General features: G+C 37.0%; 2 protein-coding genes across 6 annotated transcripts in view; both read left to right on the top strand.

Moving 5' to 3' along the window:
• umad1 (UBAP1-MVB12-associated (UMA) domain containing 1) overlaps positions 1–6272 on the top strand; it is a 32153-nt gene extending 25881 nt beyond the window's left edge. For 3 of the 4 annotated variants that reach the window (XM_021467976.2, XM_005169996.5, XM_005169998.6), the window contains one exon: positions 2946–6272. In XM_021467976.2, coding sequence (XP_021323651.1) covers positions 2946–3224 — 279 coding nt within the window. In that variant the 3' untranslated portion in view covers positions 3225–6272. The remainder of the gene's footprint in view (positions 1–2945) is intronic. The other variant, NM_001128373.1, reaches the window with a different exon arrangement.
• A 4956-nt stretch (positions 6273–11228) lies between these two features.
• The window catches only part of glcci1a (glucocorticoid induced 1a), a 75154-nt gene continuing 60556 nt past the window's right edge, over positions 11229–25826 (top strand). Inside the window, exon 1 of one of the 2 annotated variants that reach the window (XM_073930618.1) lies at positions 11229–12011. In XM_073930618.1, the coding sequence (XP_073786719.1) occupies positions 11597–12011 (415 nt within the window). In that variant the 5' untranslated portion in view covers positions 11229–11596. 2 annotated transcript variants of the gene reach the window in all.

The following is a 25826-nucleotide window of genomic DNA, read 5'->3' as shown; positions in this document are numbered from 1 at the left end:
TCATCAGTCCTTAATTGTATCTTACTAAAATAAATGCAATAAATGCATGCATACATTTTAACTACCTCCAATTTTTGAGCGGATGAATAAGAACCATTCTCAGTTGATTTCTTGGTAAAGAAACGTTCAAATGTTCAACAGTTTATTTTGTCTTCGACTCCTAAAATCATTATTCTGGTAAAGGATAGTTCATGCAGGAAAATAAAAATGTATTCATTGTTTACTCACCCTCAGGTTGTTTCAATCTTTCATGAGTTTCTTTATTCTGTTCACGCCCCAACCCTTCCAAAAAATCTAACTGGAAACTAATGACATCCATAGTAGGGCTGTGCGATAAATCGATTTTATAGATTAACTCAAGTGCACTGTTAAAAAAAAAAAGTTGACTCAAAATTGAAAGGCAACTTGCTGCAGTTTTTTTTTTTAAGTTGACTAACCTTTCAACCAAGCTTAAAATTTCAAGTTAAGTCAACTTTTTTTATATAACGATTTGTTTAAATAAACTTGCTACACTCCTGTCTGGGTTCCCATAATTCCTCCTGCATTTACCATAGAAACACACAGACATCATGGCAGTGAGCAGGGAAGAACTCTGAGAAATGTTTTGCTTTATGAAATGAACACGGCAGCACAAGCATACTAGCCAAAAAAAGAACTTTAACCAATGTGATGTTGGAATTCAACGTTGCTGTTTCCGGTAAATGATGTAACCCAGGCCCAAAGACGTTCAGCACTGTAAATATTAATATTGTGATAAAACTCGCTCAATGCGCTAGCAGTCAGATGCAGTGGCCTAATGCAAATAACAACAATAAAATGTATCCCACTGGTTCAACTGATAAAACACAAAATGAAAAAGAATAAATCTCTGAATGTACACTTTATTAGGTACACATGTCTAACTGCTTATTTTTTAATTTCTAATCAGCTGATCACATGGCAGCAACTTAATGCATTTAGGCATGTAGACGGTCAAGAATATCTGCTGTTCAAACCGAGCATCAAATTGAGGAAGAACGGTGATTTAAATGACTTTGAATGTGGTCTGAGTATTTCAAAAACTGCTGATCTACTGGGATTTTCACGCACAACCATCTCTAGGGTTTACAGAGAATGGTCTGAAAAAGAGAAAATATCCAGTGAGCAGCAGTTCTGAGGGACTAAATGCCTTGTTGTTGCCAGAGGTCAGAGGAGAATGGCCAGACTAGTTCGAGCTGATAGAAAGGCAACAGTGACTCAAATAACAACCAAGGTATGCAGAAGAGCATCTCTAAAGCACAACACGTCAAACCTTGAGGCGGATGGGCTACAGCAGCAGAAGACCACACTGGGTGCCACTCCTGTCAGCTAAGAACAGGAAACAAAGGCTACAATTCACACAGGCTCACCTAAATTGGACAAAAGAAGATTGGAAAAACATTTCCTGGTCTGATTATATTTCTGCTGTGACATTGGCACGGCAGGGTAGAATTTACCGTCAACACAATGAAAACATGGATCCATTCTGCCGTGTATCAACGGTTCAGGCTGGTGGTGGTAGTTTATTGGTGGGAGAATATTTTATTGGCACATTTTGGGCCTATTAGTACCAACTGAGCATTGAGTCAATGCCAAAGCCTACCTGAGTATTGTTGCTGACCATGTCCATCCCTTTATGACCACAGTGCACCCATCTTCTTTTGGCTACTTCCAGCAGGATAATGTGCCATGTCATGAAGCGCGACTCATCTCAGACTGGTTCTAGAACATGACAATGAGTTCACTGTACTCAAATGGACTCCACAGTCACCAGATCTCAATCCAGTAGATGTAGTGGAACGGGAGATTCGCATCATGGATGTGCAGCCGACAAATCTGCAGCTACTGCGTGATGCTCTCATGTAAATATGGACCAAAATCTTTGAGGAGTATATCCAGTACCACAAAGGAACAAGGCAGTTCTGAAGGCAAAACAGGGTCCAACCCGGTACTAGTAAGGTGTACCTAATAAAGTGGCCAGCGAGTGTATGTTCTTATTGAAATGAACAGTAGAAAATAATAGGGAATAATTCATCCTTAAAAAGGTCACCTTTTTAACAATCATTATTTTACTTTCACTGTAATTTCAATAAAATGGTTTAATTGGTATTATTCTTATAAAGTTTTTGTATGCAGTTAAATTTGATCTTTAAATGACAGCTAGCAATGTTCTTGAGGATTTTTTTTTTCTTTAGCATTTTTTTATATCCTATATTATTACACAATTATAATATGCTTAATCTAATTTTATAGGTTTATAACCTTCAGCTTTACAAATGTTTTTTTGTGCGGGAAAAAATCTATTTAATCGTAAATAAATTATTTATTTTATTTATTTATTTTTTGAAAAAAAATCTTTGAAAAAGGCCATACCGCCCAGCCCTAATCTATAGGAAAAACAAATATTATTGTCAATTCAATGATTACTGGTTTTCAACTTTTTTAAAAATATCTTGATTGAGGAAACAAGTGTTGGAAGTGAAAGATGAGTAATTGATGACAGAAATTTTGTTTTAAGAGAACAATCCATTCAAATTGTGACATTTATTTATTTTCATTCAACCTAATATATCATGAGGACTGTACTGAATCTTCAAACAAGTTCATGGCTGCAAGCTTTGTTCTTGGTTTGGTTCTTTGGTTATTTATGCACTCATCCATGCAGTCTGTCTAACTAATAACAATACTAAAGAAACCGATAATTGGTATTTCATATTTCACCCTACATTGATGATAATAATCAGCAAAGACTTAACTTCTTTAGCAATAATGTGGATTTAAATAGCTAAACTCTTGCTCACAGTGTCATTTTGCTAAATGGTACAATTGTCGAGTCACACATGCTCTGATGCATATAATAATAGTGTTGCTCCTCGACAGATCCGGTTTCTCAGTTTTCACAGCAGATTCTTTTTCTTTTTGTTCAGCCATCCAGCGACAGGAACAGAGGAATTACAGAGACGCCTCAGCCTTCATCCCAGCCCACATCTGCCAAGATGTCCTCAGAAACACACACTTTGGACGCCACTCCTGCCCTTCCTGAGCTTCTAGGAGATATACCGTTCACATTAGCTCCACACATCCTCGCCATGCAGGCAGGCTTGCCCTTTGTAACCGATATCACCTTGCCTCATGACATAAATGACAAACTAGCTAACTTTCGCTATGATTTTACCTTGGAAAACTCTGTGCTTTGTGAGCCGTGACTTGCGCCCATCCTTTATATCACTAGCGCATGGTGAACTATGGTCGTTAAGATTCTCTTAAACCGCTCGCCTCTTTAATACATAAAGATTTAGCTTGATACAGAAAAATTGTGTCACTATTGGGTGTTGGGGTCAAATTAAAATCGGCCATTTAGTTAGGATCAAGATGTTATGCAGTTTCTCAGGATGTTGCACTTAATTGTGTGATATGAGTGTTACTGCCTTGATTCAACGCAATAGACAAGTATTTATAAGGTGACCTATGGCTTTACATTTTTCAAATGTGGTTACGGGTGTAAAATCTGTGCACTTTTGCATTTTGACTCTGGTCCTGTAGCATAAAATGGTATGCTGAAAGAAAAAAGGGTCTGGTTATTGTTTGAAATTACTTCAATGGCTGAATTCTAGTAGCTGAAATCTTAGTGGCTGTGTTTAAATGTTGTTGTCTGCATTGGCCTTTCTTAGTTCTTTGAAGACTGCGATTTATTGAATTTGAAAATGTTTTCTTGCAGATCATTCACTAAGACACTCTCACACCTGGTGTTAAGAGGTGCTTTTGTCAATCAGATCATAAGTAAATGAGGCAGTCGATATCTCTTTAATAGGGGTGGGGTTAGGTGAGCGTATTAAAAAGCATTGGATGCAGCACAGATTGCACTGCACCAAGTCTGCATCCAGACCCCTTTTGTAGGTATGCATATGTTTGGGCTTTTTCAAATTTAACATTTGCAACAGACTTGTGTTAGAATAAAAACAATTTAACCTTCAACCACATACGCTTTTCATCTACTTCTGAAAGTGGCCAAAATTGGACTGGTTACATTTTTTTCAGACACCAATTACACCTATTTTAGCATTGCCTTCTTATGATCTGTTTGATTAAAAACACATTGCCAGGTGTAAACAGTGCCTTAACCCTTTATTAGATGAGGAATCGTATTTGGTAACTTTGTTTACATTTATGATTTATATATATATATAAAAGTTTTGTAATAACCCTAAATGACACTCCAGGGTTTTTCAGATGAGTGTCTTAATAGCTATGTTTCCATCCAAAAATGCTTCTAAATTCATGCACAAAACAGGAATATCGCATAAAAGCCATGGCAATTAAGCAGCGTTTCCATCCAAACAGTCAAAGAGAACAAAATTGTCACTTCCTGATTAACTGGTGCCAAATATCAACATTAAAAATGGAATTCGCTGCGGTAGGGGAAGCTGTGTCAATCTTTTCTTTATTTAATAAATGACTTGCACCTCAGAAGTATGCTGACACAAAATGAACGTATGGTGAGTGCATGATGCTCTTGACAGTTCTGGATAATATAATAATATCAATATAATATAATAATGAACTAATAATATAAAAACAGTAATACTAAGATGATTAAGGTGTTTTAGAATGGCCAAAACAACAATTCAGATGTTTTACAATGTGCTCAGCCTGCTGATTTGCCTAGTCACACACATATGATCTCTTATAACAAATTCACATGACCTCTTTTAATGCGCATACGGGAATTTGTTCGGTGAAAGTGTTTCCATTGTAGTTTATGCACAGCTTTTCTTATCGATTTAAAAGTTTATCATTTTCAAAACATTTTCAGAACATTTTCAAAATGTATGCGCATCTTGCCATTTTTCGATCAACCGGATCTCCAAAATGCACATAAAAATAGGTAAATGGAAACATAGCTATTGAATACCTTATTAAACGTTAAAGGTGTCATAGAATGGAAAACTGTACATATAAGCATGGTTGAATAATAAGTAATCGATGCATGGGGATGACTTACCATTAGTTTCAAACAGTGAGCCACTGTGAAACAGAAAATTAGAGCAGAGCTCATTGCTAATATTTATGACCCATCCAAATAAGGTCAAAACAGACCATTTCATTCTAAAGGCAAGTTTTAGGCTTCTTAATAGACTGTTCTGGAGAATTTTTGGCACTTTTCTACGCCACATACCTTCTATGTAGATATCAGAGGACAATTTAACAAATTGTATCAAGGCATTCTATGGTACCTTTAAAACATTCATGATATATAGGAAAACTACTTAATAGTAAACTGTCACTGTTTAATTTTCAAGCATATTTGTAAAATTGAAGTGCTTCAATATAAATCATATTTTAAACATACACATCATAAAAGTATATTAAAATAGCAATCACAGTGGCCTTTTGGCTAGTTCATTATAGTTACAGTAACTCTACAGTTAAGACCCAGTAAACCTTATGGTAACATTCCAGGATTTTTCTCCATCTAGCAAGACTTCTGTGCTGCTCAATAGTTTGAATTCCCAGTCTTCAGTTTATGAAGTAAAAGTCTAGATCACTAAATGGAGAAAAATCCAAGAATGTTTTAAAAAACTTTGATTTATTTTCATCTGATGAAGAAAATCTTGGTTGATGGGAGAGTCTAGTAAAACTATCAGGAAAATGACATTTTTTTTAAGTGAACTAATCCTTTAATGCATGATGTTTTGAACATCCATTTTGGGAGATGTATTCTGAACAATGCTTGATTGCAAAAACATGCACACTGGTTTTAGAAGGATTTACAATTCTGTCTGAATAGACCATGTGGTTATTTAACTTGTTCCTTCTTTTCTGTTTTAATTAATTTGTGGGTTTTATCATAATGCATGCTGCTATTTGCACAATGCACTCAGGAGTTGAGCTGTGTTTCCTTGACATTTTCTGTACTTTATTTTATTAACCTGATATCACATCAGATCTTACTATTATTTAATTGTATCACCAGCTTTATCTCTTTATCTTAGTTCTGTCCTATCCTTTTCAAAACACTGTACTGAAGTTTTCAGTTTTGTTGTGCTGTGTTCGCCCTTTAAAAGTGAAGTGTCTGAAAAAATAATTTAATGCCACTTCTTCAGGTGAGATTTATGCTCTAACTTTATGAATTTCTGTTTGATTCATTTCTGGAACACAATTCTTCTAATTCGATCCCATATGATATTTATGGTCAATTCTGAACATGAGCAGAGTGTAATATAATGTTGTTTAAATAAAGTCCTGTTTGATTACATTGTTGTTGTTGTTTTTTTATTTGCTATTATGTATGTTTATTGTATTATTTAAGGGTTTATCACTGATTTATCTTTTTTTTTTTTTTTGGACTTTTAACCTTTTTTACAAAAAGAAAAATCTATAAAAATTAAGGGTTAACCAAAGAATTTAGTTACTGTTTTGGCTGACACTTAAATTAATATTGTTTCGATAACTTGCGCCAACCTTTATGAATAATATATAGTCATTCATTTTCTTGTCGGCTTAGTCCCTTTATTAATCCGGGGTCGCCACAGCGGAATGAACCGAACTTATCCAGCAAGTTTTTACGCAGTGAATGCCCTTCCAGCCGCAACCCATATCTGGGGAAGAATTATATATATATATATATATATATATATATATATATATATATATATATATATATATATATATATATATATATATATATATATATATATATTTATAAGGATTACTATTTAAATAAAAAGGTAATTCACCCCAACATTACAATTTACTCACCCTCAAGTGGTTTCAAACATTTGCTTTTTTTCCTTTTGCTAAGCACTCAATCACTTTCCCTCACTTATTCACTGTTTATCAGTTGTTGCCACAGTGGAATGAACTGCCAATTATAATTGTTTTACACAGCTGATTTCCTTCCTGCCACATTACCCATACAATCTCTCATTCACACACTATGGCCAATTTTATCCAACCCAGAGGAGTGCGTGGCACAAAGTAACACTGGATAAAATGTAATACAGAGTTTTAAGGTATTTGCGTGGGGTTAACCATGGCATGCTTCCGAGGTTTTCACCACAGTGTCGGCAGATGTCTTCCTGCCAATTATTTAAAAAGTTTGGCGAAATTTGGATAAGAAATGCAGGGGAAACCATTTTTTTCTGCATAAATTTATTTTTTTTATAATTGATTTATTATTTTTTTTTAATTTGTAAAAGTATGCAAGTAAAATCTTATATTGTTGTGATTACCGTCTTCTAGGCTAAAAGATGAAACCATTTTGAAAAATGTAAAAAAAACACAGTGACTGCTAGCCACAGGTTTGAGGAAGACATGACACAGCTGGGTTAGTTGTAACAGGGTGTAACAAATAAGCCACACACTGTTAGACACCAATTAATCAAACTATTTTTTAAAATTTTGACTGTAATGTTGAAAACTTTTTAAACAGGGTGTCCGCAGGGTCTTAAAAAGTATTAAAAGTTGATAAATCTATTAGGAGATAATTAAGGCCCTTAAAAGGTATTAAATAGTCTTAAACTCGTTTTTACGAGGTCTTAAATTTTGCTTAAGCATTCTCCAAAGTGTTTGACTCCAAAAAAGCATAAATGTATTTATTTTCCTCCCAATATTAACAATGGCGTGCTTGATCCATGTGATTGGTTCAGTCCGGGGCACGTCAGGCCAAACTCCTCTGTCGGGGTGATGTCAGGTAATTTGCGATAACAAAACAAAGTAAACAATACAACTATTAATGGCCTGGTACAAAATACAAACCTCCTTAATCAGACAACTGACAAGCATCATAAACAAAATCGACATCTCAAAAATTCTTTAGAAGGATAGATTCCATTTACAATTTTAAAATCCTTTACTTTGCCACGGAAAACTTTAAATATTTTGTTTTAAGCAATTTATTTTATAGAGAAATAATGAAATAATACATTTTTATTTGAATGAAAGGGATATAGTTCTTTAATAAAAATATTCGAGATTACATTGGATAAGTGTATAACGATAATTGAAACTCCATTAACCAAAAGCTGAGGAAGACAAGGTGTTATATTATTTTGAGATAGATTACAAGACATCTGAAATATAGATTGTGGTGTAGCTTTGATGATACTATCATATTGTTTTCTGTCAAATTAATTAAATTTAGAACTAAAAGTTTCAAAAGACATTTGACGCTCTCCACATGTAGCGAAACCCTTGAGCGAAACAGACTGCAAAATGGGAAAATGTAAGTTTGCACACTCCTGGTTGGAGAAAGAAGAGTTTAAACAGTGGCTGAAGCCTGTCGCTGAAAACAACTGCTTAATTTATTCTTTTAAAGCTTTGTTTCTTCCGAGCTTATCTGAGTTCTGTTGCATGGTTGTGCTCCATTGATTTAACTACAACTGTTTATTAATGACTGTTTATTAAGTTAAAGGTTTGATACTGATTAGAACTTGAAGTGGTGATGAGGTCTTAAAATATTCTGAGAAGGCCTTTAAAAAGTCTTAAAAAGGCATTAAAAACCTTTAGGATTCTCGCATATACCCTGTTATATATATATAAAAAAAATTAAATAGAAAATATTTTTAATAGAACAAATTAATTATATTGCTAATTAAAATAATTGTATAATAATGCAAATAAATCCAAATGTTTGTATCTAATAGTTAAATAAATAAAAATGCTGTGCTATATAGAATAAAAAAGTCGAGTTATGTACTAAGGAAATATAAAAATAAACAGAACTACCCGCAGGTGGGGTAATTAGTAACATTTTTACTCATGGCACTTTTGGCAATGCTGCACAGAAACCATAGGTCCCGTGATCATATTTTCAGTGTCACACATGACGTCACATGGGTTCAACATGGTTGCACACCGGTTGCAAAAAAAGACTGGCTGCAATAGCAAACATGTTGAGTTGAGCGGTAGGATGCCAAAATCAAGTCTAAAAATATCAAACTTAAACTTTACCGTACACCACACTGCTTTTAATTGCCAACCGCAGACATCTTTGGCTAACAGGCTATCAGAAGAGCTGAATGGAGAGAGGACCTAATTAAAAATGCTGGACTCTGCAGTTTTCATTTTATATTAGGTAAGGTTGCGCTATGCTGAATCATACACACTACTCGTTTTTGATTGCAGCAATGTATGATTTTAGCAAAAACAGCTAAATATGGTTAATTAAACTTTGGACACTAAATGTTTAGAATGAAATGTAAAAATGTAAGTTCACATTCCCTGCCGTACAGGTGCAGTTGCTGTCAGAATGCAGTTGTTTTGCTTGTTGATGATTACCCAGCCCAGTCTACAATATGTAGCAACATTTTATCGGATTGCGCAACATCTCTATCTCTACTGGAGGTGCCAGTGTAAGTATGGTTATAAAAACACTATAGTATTTACTATAAATTACTGTAGTACTTTCATGTGGGTGTCTGACGACTGAAAATAGATAATGGTAGCTGATATCGCAGCCCCTGTTACTTTTTACCGTAAACTTTTTGTTAACATTTATTAATAATAATTAAGGATATATGCGCTTTCACATTCTGGTTCCAATGCCTAATTATTCATTCATTCATTTCGGGTTAGTCCCTATATTACTCTAGGGTCGCCACAGCGGAATGAACCACCAACTTATCCAGCATATGTTTTACGCAGTGGATGCTCTTCCCCATCACTGTGGAAACATCCATACACACTCATTCACACACATACACAACGGACAATTTAGCTCACCCAATCCACCTGTACCACGTTTTTTTGGACTTGTGGGGGAAACCGCAGCACCCGAAGGAAACCCACGCGAACACGGAGAGAACATGCAAACTCCACACAGAAACACCAACTAACCCAGCCAAGGCTTGAACCAGCAACCTTCTTGCTGTGAGGCGAACGTGCTACCCACTGCGCCACCGTACAGCCTCATGCCTAATTATTAAATTTCTAACATGACTATAATTAAATGTAATCTTCAGAAGAATAAAATGATGTGTTCTTTAAAAGAGTGTGATATTTTATTGTCATTCTGGCATTATATATTCAGTGGCATAAAATTGTCTTAAAATGGCAATAATATCGTTCATTTATTGATTCATTAATTTTCTGCCACTTTTCCGGGGCCGGGTCGCAAGGGCAGCAGTCTTAGGAGAGAACCCCAGACTTCCCTCTCCCCAGACACTTCCTCCAGCTCCTCCGGGGGGATTCCAAGACGTTTCCAGGTCAGCCGAGAAACATAGTCCCTCCAGGGTGTCCTGGGTCTTCCCTGAGGCCTCCTCTCGGTGGGACATGCCTGGAACACCACCCTAGGTAGGCATCTAGGAGGCATACCTGAGCCACCTCAGCTTACTTCTTTCGATGTGGAGGAGCAGCGACTCTACTCCGAGCTCATCCCGAGTGTCAGAGCTGCTCACCCTATCCATAAGAGTACACTCTGCCACCCTTCGAAGGAACTCATTTCGGCCGATTGTATCCGAGATCTTGTCCTTTCGGTCATGACCCAAAGCTTATGACCATAGGTGAGTTGCGATAAACAATAATATCATTTATCAAAATATGTTTTGGTCCAATACATCATACAACAAAAATATATACCGTGACAGGCCTAAGGGTAAGTAAATGGCAGAATTTTCATTTAAGATTAAACTATCCCTTTAATACCCAAATTGTTGCATTTCACTATACAAAAACAAGACATCCAATTTATATTTCATTTTTAACCAATTAGGCCGACTAGAAATTGGGAATTATTTCTGTTTTCACCGCTGCAGAACACAACCTTCAACATGTATGTCAGTTTGCTTTTCTTGTGTTCACTTATTCCAACAACTCAGAAGAAACAAATTCTAGGTGGTTGAAAATAATCCAACAATTAAAACCACTGCTAGAGAAACACATTTCTGTGACTGCACATTTTACCTCAAAACATAACTTCAGACACAACACTTATGTCGACTAGCCCAGTCTCAGGAGTACGTCGTCTCATGTACTTACAGTTAAGTCCGTTACGCAGAGACCATCTGCGTTATCTAGTACTGAAGCGTGCACCCCCAGATTAGTCTGTCAGTTTACAATCTTTCTAAACCAATAACAAACACGTTCTCAACCACAATCAATCTATTGGCTCTCTCTGAACCCATCATTTTCCTGAAGCCAATCATATTTTAGTTTCACCACGTAATGCACCAATCAGAGGCCATGAAAACGCCGGACACTCCCGCCCACACGGCTCAGCGACTGTACCGCCGGAGTGCCTGTCATTTGGAGTAGCACAAGGCAAAAGAGGGGTGATGAGACACACGACAGTCGGGATAACATTTCGTTTCAAACTTTTATTCTTAATTTTCTGGACTCGGATGTACTCCTCACATTTTTAAAGACATTTAGCGTCAACCAATCAAGAACCAAAACTCCGTTCAGGGAAGCTACATTGCTACATATTCTGCAAACTAACCGACATTAAAGTAACTTAAACGTCGGCTTTGTAACTAATCTCTTGAAGTTTAATTAATGACTTAAATTTAGTTAATGAATGCCTGGGAAGGAATTCAGTTGCGTATTTTGCAGTAGAACTACCACATAGTTAGGTTGAGTAATGTCAGCATCACCTGTGCATTCAGCTCGGGTCAGGCGCAGCAATGACGGGTCCCCTATCAACACCTCCTCCTCAGCATCATCATCCTCATCATCATCATCCACCGGCAACACGAGCCGGTTGCAGCCCATTCGTGCCACGGTGCCCTACCAGCTCCTGCGTGGAAATCAGCACAGCCCGACCCGCCCTCCCGCGTCCTTCTCCACTCCCTCCTCCTCCTCATCCATCTCAGTCGGAAGCAACACAGAACCGACAGCATCAGCCCAGCACAGCAACTCCACTCCCGGCAGCCCGACGCTCGCCAGTCCGGCAGGAAGCGCCTCGCTGGACGGACGGCTGATCCCGCGGCAGAGGCGCTCTCCACCGGAGCACAGGAGCTCACCCGAACGCTGCCCTCATTCACCTGTCCTTAGAGGTAAACAACAGGCCCAGATCCTTCATTTACTGCCATTCATTTAGGCATCTTATGTTAGAGTCGAGTAATTAGGTCAGGGAGTTTGTCAAGGGCTGTTTATGAAAACGTCATCCATTCTTCATTTATTTCTCTTATTATTGCATGTAAGCATGCATGACAGATATGACAGCTTTAGATGTCTGTTCATTGAATGCAGAATGCATTAGATCCGATTAGCTCGATCTGTTTATTCATTTCTGACTCATGCTTGCAGTTGAATGCGTTTCAAGCGTTAACATATATGCAAAATGCTTATAACCATGGTTTTGTGCGTAATGGCTGTGTCTCAAAACCTAGTGAGCTGCCTACACAGGCGTCGTTTTTCGTCCTTGCGTCGCGCGTCAGAAGCGTTGGGTTCCGTTCCATATGTTTATAAACGCGCACGCCCCCTGTCAGCACGAAAACGCCGTCTATGTAGCGAGCTCGCTAGGTATTGAGACACGGCGCGCGCTGCTGGTTCGGCTTCTGCTAAAGCTAGCGCTCCGTAGCTTGATAAACAGACGCAGAACTACTCGTTTTGGCGTTATCCCACTGTCCCCAGTCCCGTATGTGTGTTTCTCACGGTTGTAGCTAATTCGCGGTTGTTTACCGGGCAGGGATGGAAAGAATTACGTGCGTAATTGGAGGTTGAGTGTATGTGTGTGTGAAGGCCACACAGGGGGCCTCGTCACAAACACACAACCTCAAACCTGCTGTTCTGCTTCATAACACAGTATTAAGAAACCTAAATGGTGCAAATTAAACGACCAAAGAGATTTCTTTGGCCACTTTTAGTGTTGCCTGTATATTTAAGATGAATGAATGAGGTTAACATGTATGAATCTGTTCATTCATTCCCAGCACTTCATTATCATGTTCATATTTTGACATAATAACCAGTACACTACTTCTTAAAACAATCTATTATGTTTAACAGTAATTGTACTCTCTGTGATACAGCAGCTTCAAAATGTGTTTCAACCAAATGAAGAGATGTTCAGTTGTGATCGTTTAATATACACATGTTTACTTGCAAATGCTTTTTGGGGTTTATAGATGAAATGTAGGCAGTTTTCTCTTTACTTATGCTGTATTAATCTCGTGTCAGACTTTTAGGTTTATAGTTGTTGACATGAGCTTGTGTATGTCATGTTAGATACAGGTAAATTACTAATTTCCACCTTATTTGATTTATGATGTGGGAAGAGCACCTTATACACAGAAACTCAAAGTGCATCTCATCTATAGGGATGTAAGTAATGACCAAATGAATAATAGATATTATTATTGTATGAGTGCTACAGGGGTTGGACAATGAAACTGAAACTGCCCAATTTAGTGTTGGAGGTTTCATGGCTAAGTTTAACCAGCCTGATGGTCAATCTACATTGATTGCACATTATACCAGTAAGAGCAGAGTGGTTAGGTTTAACTGTAGAAGAGTTAACCCAAAGTTTTGCTTAAATATGGCAATGCATACAACATTATGCGTGACATATCAGAGTTTAAAAGAGGTCCAGTTGTTGGTGTGTGTCTCGCTGGCGCATCTGTGACCAGGATGGAAAGTGTTTGTGATATATCAAGAGCCACGTTATCCAGGCTAATGTCAGCATATCACCAAGAAGGATGAACTACATCCAACAGGAGTAACTGTATGCAAGAAGTAGCGGTCTGAAATGAATATCTGGGTGCTAACTGGCATTGTATCCAAAAAACATAAGGGTGCTTTCACACCTACACTTTTGTTTCGGAACCTGTCTCGTTTGCCCAGTTAGCGCGGTTCATTTGGCATATGTGAACAGGGCAATCGCGCTCTGTTCCGCGCCAAAGTAATCGCTCCGAGATCGCTTGAATGAGGTGGTCTCGGCTCGATTGAAATGAACCCTGGAGCGGTTCGATTGCAGTGAGAAAGCGATCCGATCCGAGCGCGGTTATATCACAGTGTTTTATGGATATATAATAGGCATACGGCTATATGAAGAGAGAATTATGAGTATGGCGGGAAGTTTCGTGAGTCTCCGGATGCCCGCAAACGAGTGATGATCTCCCGGTAATCTCGCGTCTCCCTCCCGGTCCTCAAATAGGCATCGTCGCGCACCCTTCTCACCCCTCGCCACCGAATCTCTCCTCAGACACGTCGCGCGCGCACCCTGTCAATCACCACCAAATCACCACCTCTCCTGACAGTTTAGCGGGACGCTGCAAAATAAACCCTGACACTCTGACCAATGTAAGGAGAGTTTACTCGCACGTGACTTGTTTTAGCTCTTTTGGTCCGATTAGAAACTTTGCAGTGTGAAAGCGAACCGCTCCAAGAGCAAAGAGCAACAATGTAACAATTGTAATCTCTGTTTCGGAACAACTCAATCGATTCACAGGTGTGAAAGCACCCTAAGACTACAGCTGCCAAACTCATTGCAGAATAAAATGTGCAGCTCAACTCTCCTGTTTTCACAAAAACTGTTCATCAGGAATTGTCACTTGTGCCAATGCCAAACGGTTTTAATGGTGGCATCTAGGGGGGTGTGACGAGACGCTTATTCCATGAGATGAGACACAGATTGGGTTCACAAAAATAAGGCGTGACAAGATTTTTATTTAAAAAATATGGAATTTTCAATGATGAAATGTATGAAAAGACATTAGTCTTTTATTTAACTGAAAAAAATCGCAAAATTCAAAAGTATGTAGGTGCTTTTTTAAAAAGCACCTTGTAATAAATGTTATTTTACTTCTATTTGAATGAATTCTATGCTGTAAAGGGCATGCAAACACTAAAATGTTTTGCTAATAATCGAGTGTAAAATAACATTTGCTAATATATGAATGGAAAATAGGCGACGTGGTGGCACAGTGAATAGTGCTGTCGTCTCACAGCAAGAAAGTCGCTGGTTCGAGCCTCGGCCGGTTAAGTTGGCATTTCTGTGTGGAGTTTGCATGTTCTCTCCGTGTTTGTGTGGGTTTTCACCAGGTGCTCCGGTTTCCCCTACAAATCCAAAGACGTGGTATAGGTGAGTTGGGTAAGCTAAACAAATTGTCCATAGTGTATGTGTGTGAATGAGTGTGTATAGATGTTTCCCTGTCATGGGTTGCAGCTGGAAGGGCATCCGCTGTGTAAAACGTGCTGGATAAGTTGCCGGTTTATTCGACCACAGATTAATAAGGGGAAGGAGTCGAAAAGAAAATAAATGAATGGAAAATAGATTTTATCCAACTGGAAAAAACTCACAAAATGCAAAACAATTTAGGCGCTTTATTAAATATACTTGTACTGAATGTTATTTTTCTTCTATTTTAACGAATTATCCTATAAAGGACAAGCAAAATATTTAGCTATAAACTCTACTGACTGGATAAACTCTGAGCTACTGGATGTGAGTATGGACTGATAGGAGTTGTTTTAATAGAATTTGATACCACACACACCGAATGGAAAGAAAGTTTTCTTTCGTCTCCAGGAGTTCACTGTGTGCGCGCACACGGAGGAGATTTGCGTGTCTTGGTGTTTTACTGACTCTGTGGGTGCAAAGAATAGTGTGAAACAGCCGTGTGTATATGGCTTATCTTGTTGTGAAAAATGTGGCTTTTGAATACGGCGTTTATTTCTCTGTAATGTGAAATAATGTGACTAAAATGGTTAGTAATGTGACTAAAATGGTAAGATTTCATGGGTTAATTCGATTTGTGTTTTAGACGATTATGACATAACCATGTCTAAAGTGCTATTCCATCGCTTGGTTAATTTGTGTGGTAGCAGTTGTAGCAGCCTTTGCTTTTGGACGCAGCAACCATTGAACTCTGGTGAAAAAAGCGATTACATCACACCCACCCAAGCAAATTAGTGTCGGGTTGCCAGGTGTGTGCAAAGCACTTCATTTGCAGTTCAAATCTAATCCTGCCTCCAATCATCAGTGCTAAATTCACCCTCACGCTCCATCATAACATCACAACTCACTAGACAACTTTTCACCTTGATTAGAAATCTCCCCTCGATTTAGTCTTGCAAGATCTCGTAGCCCAAGATCTCATCACATCCCTAGTGTCAGCAGCGAAAATCTTGGGCTGTGGACAATGTGAAACATGTATTGTTTGATGAGTCCATTGTCACTGTCTTTCCCAGACCAGGAAGAGTTAGGTTATGGAGAAAACCCTGTTCCATGCCCAGAGTAAAGCATGAGGGTAATTCAGTAATAGTTTGGGCTGCGATATCATGACATTCCCTATGCCCAATACTTGTGCTAGATGGACCTGTCACTACCAAGGACCACCAAACCATTCTAGGACCATGTGCACCCGATGATTCAAACATTGTATCCTGAAGTTTGTGCCATGAATCAGGCTAATGATATAGATAATGCACCAACACACACAGCAAGAATGGTGACGCAGAAGTGAACATCTGTCATGGCCTGCACAGTCACCAGATCATAATATTATTGAAGCTACTTTGGGGTGTTTTGGAGGAGTGAGTCTGTTTCCTTCACCAGCATCACGTAGTGGCCTGGCTACTGTTCTGTAAGAATAGCTCAAAAATTGTATCTGCCAATCTTGTATTTGTCATTCCGAAGAAGAAATGATGTTGTACTGGCTGCAAAAAGAGGCTCTACTACACCAAACTAATGAAATATTGTGGTCTAAAACCAGGCGTTTCATTTTCATTCTCCATAACCTGGATTTAATGTAAAATATTGCATAATATCATGACATTTTTATCAGTTTCTATATAAAGATTTGTTTGGACTGTATGTTTAGAAATCCAAGTTGTACAAGTATTTTTATACACAACCTAGGTAACCTACTTAGTTTGTTGACTCTTTTCTTTTGTTTGTTCTCCATATTAACGGCAGTGCAATTCATTGAAAGTTGATTTTCCTAAAAGCTTCAAACACACCTCATGAAAATCACCATCAGAACCATCAGCTTCATTATCAAGTTCAGTTTAGTTTAATTATTTTAAATGAAATATTGCTGTCTACCACCTACTGACAGAAATTGGCTTTTGGATTTAGATTAGTTTCTCTCAATTACAGAAATCAGAACAGATATATTTTAGAAGTGTAATTTATAATTCAAAGAAGTGCTCATATAGTTCAGTATAGTGTTAAGCACTTTTTGTTTCACGGATTGTCTGTCGAGCAATATGTGCTGTTCTTTTGTACTGAGCAAGTTATTGTTTTGTTTTTTTGTTCACTAAGACGGCAGTGGTTTTAGTTGTGGCTTCGTGCTCCTATATGAGAGCATGTAAGTGCAGTGACAGGTATCAGTGGTCTGACTCAGGCCTGCTATTACACACACACACACACACACAAACACACACCCACCCCAGAGCTGAGAGCAGCATTATGACATAACACTAATCACAAAACACACACTCACTTGCTCTTTTCTTCTACAGTATATACTCGACTGCTAGAACTAGAATACAGTACACAGCATAAAGAATTAAATACAGTAAAGATCCAAATTTATGATCATTTAACTTTTTTTCAGAAATAATGTATCTTTGTAGTTCAAAATTTGAAGAGTTGGTTAAAAATATCCTATTAGTTATACCACGCTTGTAGAGCAGTACAAAGTTGCACAAATTATTTATTTAGTAGAAAACAGCACTGACTGAACAAAGATTGCAAATACATTTCTGAAGGTCACATCAGTCAAAAATGAGCAGGAAGTTTACAGGCCCTTGCTTTAAATGACTTCAGTACTTCTGTGATCACAGGACATCGCTAATCTTTCACAATACTCTGCTGTGATCTTGATCTATTCTTCTTGCCATGTTTTTCAGTCCAAATACTATAATTTTTAGAATAATAAGGTTTGGATCAGGACTCTGGACTGGCCATTTCATTATTTCGATATTTTTAGCTTCGAGAATGTTTTCAGCTCCATGTGTTTTCAGATTTGCTTGTTCTTGCTCATTGTTCTGCATGAAAATTGTTGGCTTATTATCCTTTAAATGCAAAGAAGGAACTGCAAGTTGCAGATGGAGCTATGATATACTTTTGCTTTCACTCTGCTGTGCAGATGTATGATGGTGGGTGTACAGGGTGCAAATTCTGATGTTCAGAAAATTGTATGTCCACACACACACACACACGCGTCACAAGTGATTGTTGTATTTAAAATTTTATTTAAAAAGCAATCACATGAAATTCAACGGCAAAAACATTGACAGAAAAACATTTCTTTCATTGCTTTCTGAGTCTCTCTCTCATAACAGCTATTGATACTAGACGTGAATGTACACAAAACATACAGGTTCTTTTTCAGTACCAGGAAACCAGCTTGCCTGGTCACACTGTGTTTGTGTGTGATTTATAAATGAATTGAAACCTTGTCCCCAGTAAACTAACATTTTGTGAAGACTTTGTCATGCATGACATATAATACAATACTCACTGTTCAGTGAGTTTAAGTCAACTTCAGGTACATCAACAACAATTCAGATCAGTTTTCTGTCCACACGACTTGCTCCTCAAGCTTTTTGGTTGTTTTCGTAATGTAAGGTTTGATCATTGCAAAGCTTTCAGTCCAAATTGTTTTAAACATTAAGACATTGAATGCAAGATCTTTTCCCTGTTCAGCACTAAACTGAAGATCAGTCCTAACTAGTTTTGAATGAAAGCCTATTAAGATTCTCCACAATATCATCTTGTTCATTTGTGTTTAGTGGACGACCAGCTATTTAGAGGGACATGAATGAGGTAGTGACATTGCAAAGATGCAACCAACAACCAACTTCTCTTGCTTTGGCTTAAATGATCATCAGTTTGGTTCTCATCTGGACAACCTGATGTTGGAGGGATTCAGAGACTTTAGAAAGGTTTACCATCTTGCAAAAACATTTAAAAAAAATAGAAATTTGTTAATATATATTATATATAAACTTATTATATTATGTATAAATATTATATATAAAAATAATATATATAAACTTTATTCCTTCGGCTTAGTCCCTTTATTCATCAGGGGTTGCCACAGCGAAATGTACTCCAAACTTATCCAGCATATGTTTTACACAGTGGATGCCCTTCCAGCTGAAACCCATCACTGGGAGACATCCATACATGCTCATTTACACACATGCACTACGACCAATTTAGTTTATTCAATTCACCTGTACTGCATGTATTTGAATTGTGGGGGAAACCGGAGCACCCAGAGGAAACCCACGCCGACATGCAGAGAACATGCAAACTCCACACAGGAATGCCAACTGACCCGGCCAGGACTCGAACCAGCAACCTTCTTGCTGTGAGGCGTCAGTGCTAACCACTGAGCCACCATGTCACCCTGTAACTTTTTATGTCTCCATGAATTTATATCTGAATTTATATGTCCACCAAACTTTTGGTTAGGCTGTGCAGTGTTTGTTGTTATCATTTTAAGTTTTAAGAATATTTATAACTTCATTGTGCTTTATGTTGAGCACTAGGGTGATGCAATAAATTGATATTTGATTGTTATTTTGTTATAGCGTTACATTAGTTTACAAATGTAACACCGACACATATGAAAATCTTTGACCGATGAGATCTATCTATCTATCTATCTGTCTGTCTGTCTGTCTGTCTGTCTGTCTGTCTGTCTGTCTGTCTGTCTGTCTGTCTGTCTGTCTGTCTGTCTGTCTATATATCCATCCATCCGTCCGTCCATCTAGTAGTACAGTGTAAAGTCCTCGACTTAGAGTGTTTCAACATTAAAAAGGAGACTGTCTTGCTTCTTGCCCTGACTTTAGCTCTTATTTGCATTAATTTTTAAATAAGAGCTATTTTTGGAATATGTGGGTTTTTGCACCATAAAGCATTTTGCAGTGTCATCAGAAATAATGTGTTTCCTACTTTTAGCACATTTACTTTTAGCACCATCTTTTCCCACTGGCATCGTATTGTACAGATATAAACTTTAACAAACCCTCTTCACACATCTGAATGATAAACTCTATATTTCATTGTATTTTGGGATTTTATGTTTTGAAGGTACTGCAACTTAAAATGGCTGTATTTCAAAATGAATCTATTTTATGCTTGAAAATGAAATCAGTAACGTAGATACACAGAGCTGGGTTGATAAATTTAGTTATATAATCTCTTAGACTACACATTTTTTGTAATGTAACTTTTGCATTACATTTAGATTACTTTTTTGCTGAGGCTTATTTGAACTTAATTTTTTTTGGACATGTACAGCAGGGAAAATAAGTATTGAACAAGTATTGTTCATCAAGAAAATGATCCAAAACACAGCCAAATAAACTCTTAAATGCTTTCAGAGAATGAAAAACAAGCCGTAGAATGGCCCAGCCAGTCACCTGACTTGAACCCAATATAAAGTACAAATTAAAGATCATATTTGATAGACGAGCCCACAAAACCATCAAGATTTTTACAGTCTGTTGAAGTTTGGTAAAAACTCACACCTGAGCAATTTATGTGACTTCATTCTCCATATAAGTGCCGTCTATCTTTAAACTGCCATCACCAAAAAAGCCTTTTATATAACTTATTAAATACGTTTCATAGGGGTGTTAAAATTAATTGTTTTTTTAGTGCACCACGATGCAGACGTGGATAATTCGGTATCTGTTCAGTAATTATAAACCAGTTATTATGGACTGATGTCATTTATCCAGCACGCAAGAGCCAATTGCAACCCTTTCTGTTGAGCACATGACCAATCAAAGGGGTGTAAGAACTTGTTCAACAAGGCTCAGAAAGCGAGCGGGATATTTATATTTGTTTATTTGCTATATATTTTTTTTATGTTTGTATTGTTTGGGTTTTTACCCAAATCTGGTTCAATTCCACGTTAACAACTCCCTAAGCAGTATTTTTCCCAGCAAAAAAAAAAATGACGTGTTCAATACTTATTTTCCTGCTGTATAAAAAATATATATTAAATATATATGCTATACTAAAAATATATTTTCCTTTCGTTACCACCAAGAGGCCTTAACAATTTTTTTTAAGTAAAACATATTGACTATTAATAAAACTGAATTAAAAATAAATCACATCTTACAATTTTGATTTATTCAAAATCAAGTTCATTTTGAAAACAACCATATTAAGGAAAACAATATTGAAAATGTGAAGTTCACAGAAATATCACTGCAAATATTTAAATATTACATATATTTTTTTTAAACCACTAGAAATGCACATGACAGCATTAATGGAAACATCAAACAATAGCATGAAGAATGTAGTGTTCACTAAATTTGAACTTTTTAATGCCTCTGCTATTATTACGAGATTTCTTTAAACTGCTCATTGGATGCAAGTGTATTTTGGGACTCTGACACTATTGTCAAAGACGGTTTCTAAATATTGCTTAGTTCACAAGTCTGCAAATATATTGAATGTGTGATTAATTGGCATGACATTAACTGCAACATTAGTGTTTTAATTCAATTACTTTTTTGAACTGATAAGCATTTTTCTGAGATATTCAGTCTTTTGCATTCAAAAAAAGCCTTTTTCTTAAATGACTTGGATCTTTGCTTTTTATTAATAGTCCTTGCAGCTGTAAACTCTGACTCCATTTTTGCTAATGACTATAATCTTGTTGTTGTTTTTTTCACATATGCACTACCACACATTATTCGTTCCAGAGCTTTAATTGCCATCCAAACTAACAAACACACTGCAAATTAAAAGCCCAGTTTGCAAGAACAAATATCACTGGGTACTGATTACCCACTATATCTATGGCTGACATGGTTCAATATAAATTAAAAAAGGATCTTTAGAAATTTTATTGGAAAAATTTAAAATGCAGTCCTTCTGTTTAGCATTTGTGCAAATATAGCTTATACGAATTTTTATTTGTAAGATTATTTACTTGTAAGACACTTTATTAGGTACACCTGTCCAGCCGCTCGTTAATACTAATCTCTATTCAGCCAATCACATGGCAGCAACTCAGTGCATAGACATGTAGACATGGTCAAGACGATCCTCTGTAGTTCAAACTGAGCATCAGAATGGGGAAGAAAGGTGATTTAATTGACTTTAAATGTGGCATTCTTGTTGGTGCCTGAGTATTTTAGAAACCGCTAATACTGGGATTTTCACACACAAATATCTCTAGGATTTACAGAGAATGGTCAGAAAAAGAGAAAATATCCAGTGAGCGTCATTTCTGTGGGCACAAATGCCTTGTTACCAGAGGTCAGAGAAGAATGGCTAGACTGGTTCGAGTTGATAGAAAGGCAACAGTAACGCAATTAACCGCTCGTTACAAACAAGGTATGCAGTAAAGCATCTCTAAATGCACAACACGTCCAACCTTGCGGCGAATGGGCTGCAGCAGCTGAAGACCACACCGGGTGCCACTCCTGTCAGCTAAGAATAGGAAACTAAGGCTACAGTTTGCACAGGCTCACCAAAATTGGACAAGAGAAGATTGGAAAAACGTTGCCTGGTCTGATGAGTCTTGATTTCTGCTGCAACCTTCGGATAGTAAGTTCAGAATCTGACATCAACAACATAAAAGCATGAATCTATCCTGCCTTGTATTAATGGTTCAGGCTGGTGGTGGTAGTGTAATGGTGTGGAGGATATTCCACTTTGCCCACTTTGGGCTCGTTAGTACCAATTTAGCATTGTGTCAACGCCATAGCCTACCTGAGTATTGTTGCTGACCTTGTCCATCCCTTTATGACCACTGTGTACCCATCTTCTGATGGCTACTTCCAGCAGAATAACGTGTCTTGTCATAAAGAGCGTGCTTGTACAATTTTTTATTTATATTACTACAATATTTGAATGAGAGAATGTTGGAATAATGTAATGAGTTAAGGTGACTTTGGTCTGTTCCCAATCCCTTTAGGCCCTATTTACTCCTGATTCTCAAGAAGCATTTAGTCAATCCAATTATAAGTGGAACACACACATACACAAAAAGTCTCTAAAATATTTATAGCTTATCATTGACAATGCATTTGGTCTGAATGCTTTCTTAATGTTAATTCTCTTGCTGTCTGTCTACCGACCTAACTTACAATTATCATGTGTTATAAGAAGGGCCAGACAGAATCTGTGGCCATTTTTTGCTATTTCTGCTGAGAATTTTGTTAAAAATCTGCATTTTTATGTGGAATGATTTTAGCAGTATCATATCTAAAAACTTAATATATGAAATAAAAAATGATACATTTTTAACTTTTATTTAATAATTACAATGCAAATCCAGTTAGATCCACTTTTTTGTTGCGCAAAGCAAGTTTCTAATGAAATGTTTACTAAAAGACAAAAAATATTACTTTTACAAACTGCATTGTAATTAATCATATGGACATTTTAATATGACCAAATATCACAATAATATTAGTGAAATTAATTTCAAAACTAAATAAACATAAATTTACACTAGTAAATACATGGACTTCATAATGGGCTAAAAATCTGCAGATTTCTGCTTAGGCAGATTCCATGTGGGCCTAGTTATAAGGAATAGCAGCAAAACAGGATGTTCATATTTTGCTGCGTATATGTGTTATAATACACATATTAGGTGCGTTCGACATGAAGCTCAGCTGCCGCCGGCGATCAACGAGATCAGCCGCGCGGGGGCGGAGTTGAAAACGGAGCCGTCAAGATGGACAGCTGGACACTTCGGGACTAAAAGTTGCTGCATTCATGATGACCGATCACATGGCGTCATCATTTTTTTTTTTGTTATTTTTATTTATAACAACAAAACATTTACAAATAAAACAGAATACAGTCTCTACAAACTATACAATAAGGGAGAATTATGAATGAAATACATAACAAATGCATGAGAGAAATAGAGGAAATGAGAGGTTAATATAAACATGCAAATGAACAGGTCTATTAAATACAAAGCAATGAGCATAAATTCTAGGAGTTAAACATCAATCTTTAGGCTAATACTTCTTGTTTGAATATGCTAAAAAAGGGTTTACATATATGTACATTTATAGATATAAAATTTTCCAATGCAAAAAGCAAAACAAGGTGTTTTGATTAGGTCCTAATAAATGAGATTATTTTGTATAATGAAAGCATTTTCAAAAAAGAATTTTAATCCAAAAAGAAGGTGTTGAAAAGAACAAAAGGTAAAATAAGTGAGCGATGTAGAAGTTTCCAAGAAAAAGCAGGTAGCCTTTAAACTGCTACACAGGAAATAAAATATATATTTATATTATAATCATAAAACCATTTTATAATTATTTAATAAAATAGTTCTTTAACTTAATTTGTTAAGAGAGCTTTAAGGTGGCAGAATCAATGATGATGATTATTTTATTTCAAGTCTGTAAGACTTATTTGAGTTCATATTTAGGTTATTCACTAAAATATACACTAAAATATATCATTTTAATCGTTCATGGAGATGAATGCAGTAAATAGTCTAAAAATAAGCCTGTGCAAACAAGCCAGCCTTTATAACTAGATTATTTAACAAAAGATGATTACTGCAGTAAAATATTTGTAGTATTTTAAAAAGCAAAATGTGTACAGGATAGAGAGGGTGTGAAAAGTGAATTGTTCGTTTTGAAACTTTTGAATCGGAATTTGTCTAATTATAAACCCGAAATACACATGTTTGTTGTCATGTGGTGAACTCGGCCAATCGTGTAATGTCGGTGTCGTCATCAGTGCTCCTGCAGTCGCTCTTCAGAAGCTGCACATGTGACAGTCACGTGACGTCGGCGCAGCATCAATCCGGACAAGATTTCTAACCAGCATGCACCGCTTTAAGAATCGATTTTGGTTGATCGATTACGATCGATCTGCGCTGCATGAAGTCGAACGCACCTATTGTGATCAAAATTGCAGTTACCAGCCAGATGCTTTTCTTCAAAGCTAAGAAACATAATGGGTCTGTTCATTAATTCAGTAGTACTTATTCTTGCATTGTATTAAGCATTGCAGCTAAGTGATATTAAACATGAAGTAAAAGGGAAGGGTCTCGAATCTCAATGAAAGTGGAAACCAGATCATTTAAACTTGCTTAATTAATGATTATAGGCTCATAGTCTCAAGGTGTATACATATGGATTATTTCTTTAAAATGAATGACTACATTGTGCCAAAAGTTTGATTAAAACCTGATGATTATTCATTCCCATAATGAGGAGATGATCCAATAAAAATCATTAAGCTTTAAACTGGAGATTAACATCTGTCTGTCTGTACAAAGTTGGGTTGCAAAAGGGCAGGAATGTACTAATTAAATTAGCGACCTGCTTTACAAATGGCGCAGAATGCAATTTTGTTTTTGCTACCATTAACAGTATGAACCCTAGCTTTTAAATGTGATCTTTGGTCTTCAAGAGGATTGTCTGAATACTGTGGCAATGCTGTTGGGATTCAGAATGTGACGCACACGGCTGAGTCCGTTGGAGAGCGGCAAACACTGATGCATTTGAAGGGGAAAAGTTCACATTTGCATGTCCCCCTGCCTCGCTGTTCGGTTTTGTTTCCTTGCGCGAAACGCTTCACTCGGTCCAACAGCACTCCGACTGTGTTGATGGATGTTGTACAATAGCGCCTGTGTTTTCTGCAATGCAAATCGACTCCCAACAGAGACTGTATTTACTTCTGAAAGCCTTAAACTTCCACATATTCACTGTTCGTGATGTTATTGGCCTGTACTTCCTTTACCTTGGCTGTCACACTAATGCGTTATATCCCAGTTTGCTCACCCTCCTTTACCCACAGTAACTGTATCAAAGTAAAAGCCAGGAGCAGTAATCGTCAATTCCCATTAAATCATATTAATGTCATAAAAGAATTCCAAATATGTGAAGACATCATAACCTGC

Source organism: Danio rerio, chromosome 19 (genome assembly GCF_049306965.1).
Source record: "Danio rerio strain Tuebingen ecotype United States chromosome 19, GRCz12tu, whole genome shotgun sequence".
In the NCBI taxonomy this organism is placed as follows: domain Eukaryota; kingdom Metazoa; phylum Chordata; class Actinopteri; order Cypriniformes; family Danionidae; genus Danio; species Danio rerio.
This window is presented reverse-complemented; position numbering and strand designations above follow the sequence as displayed.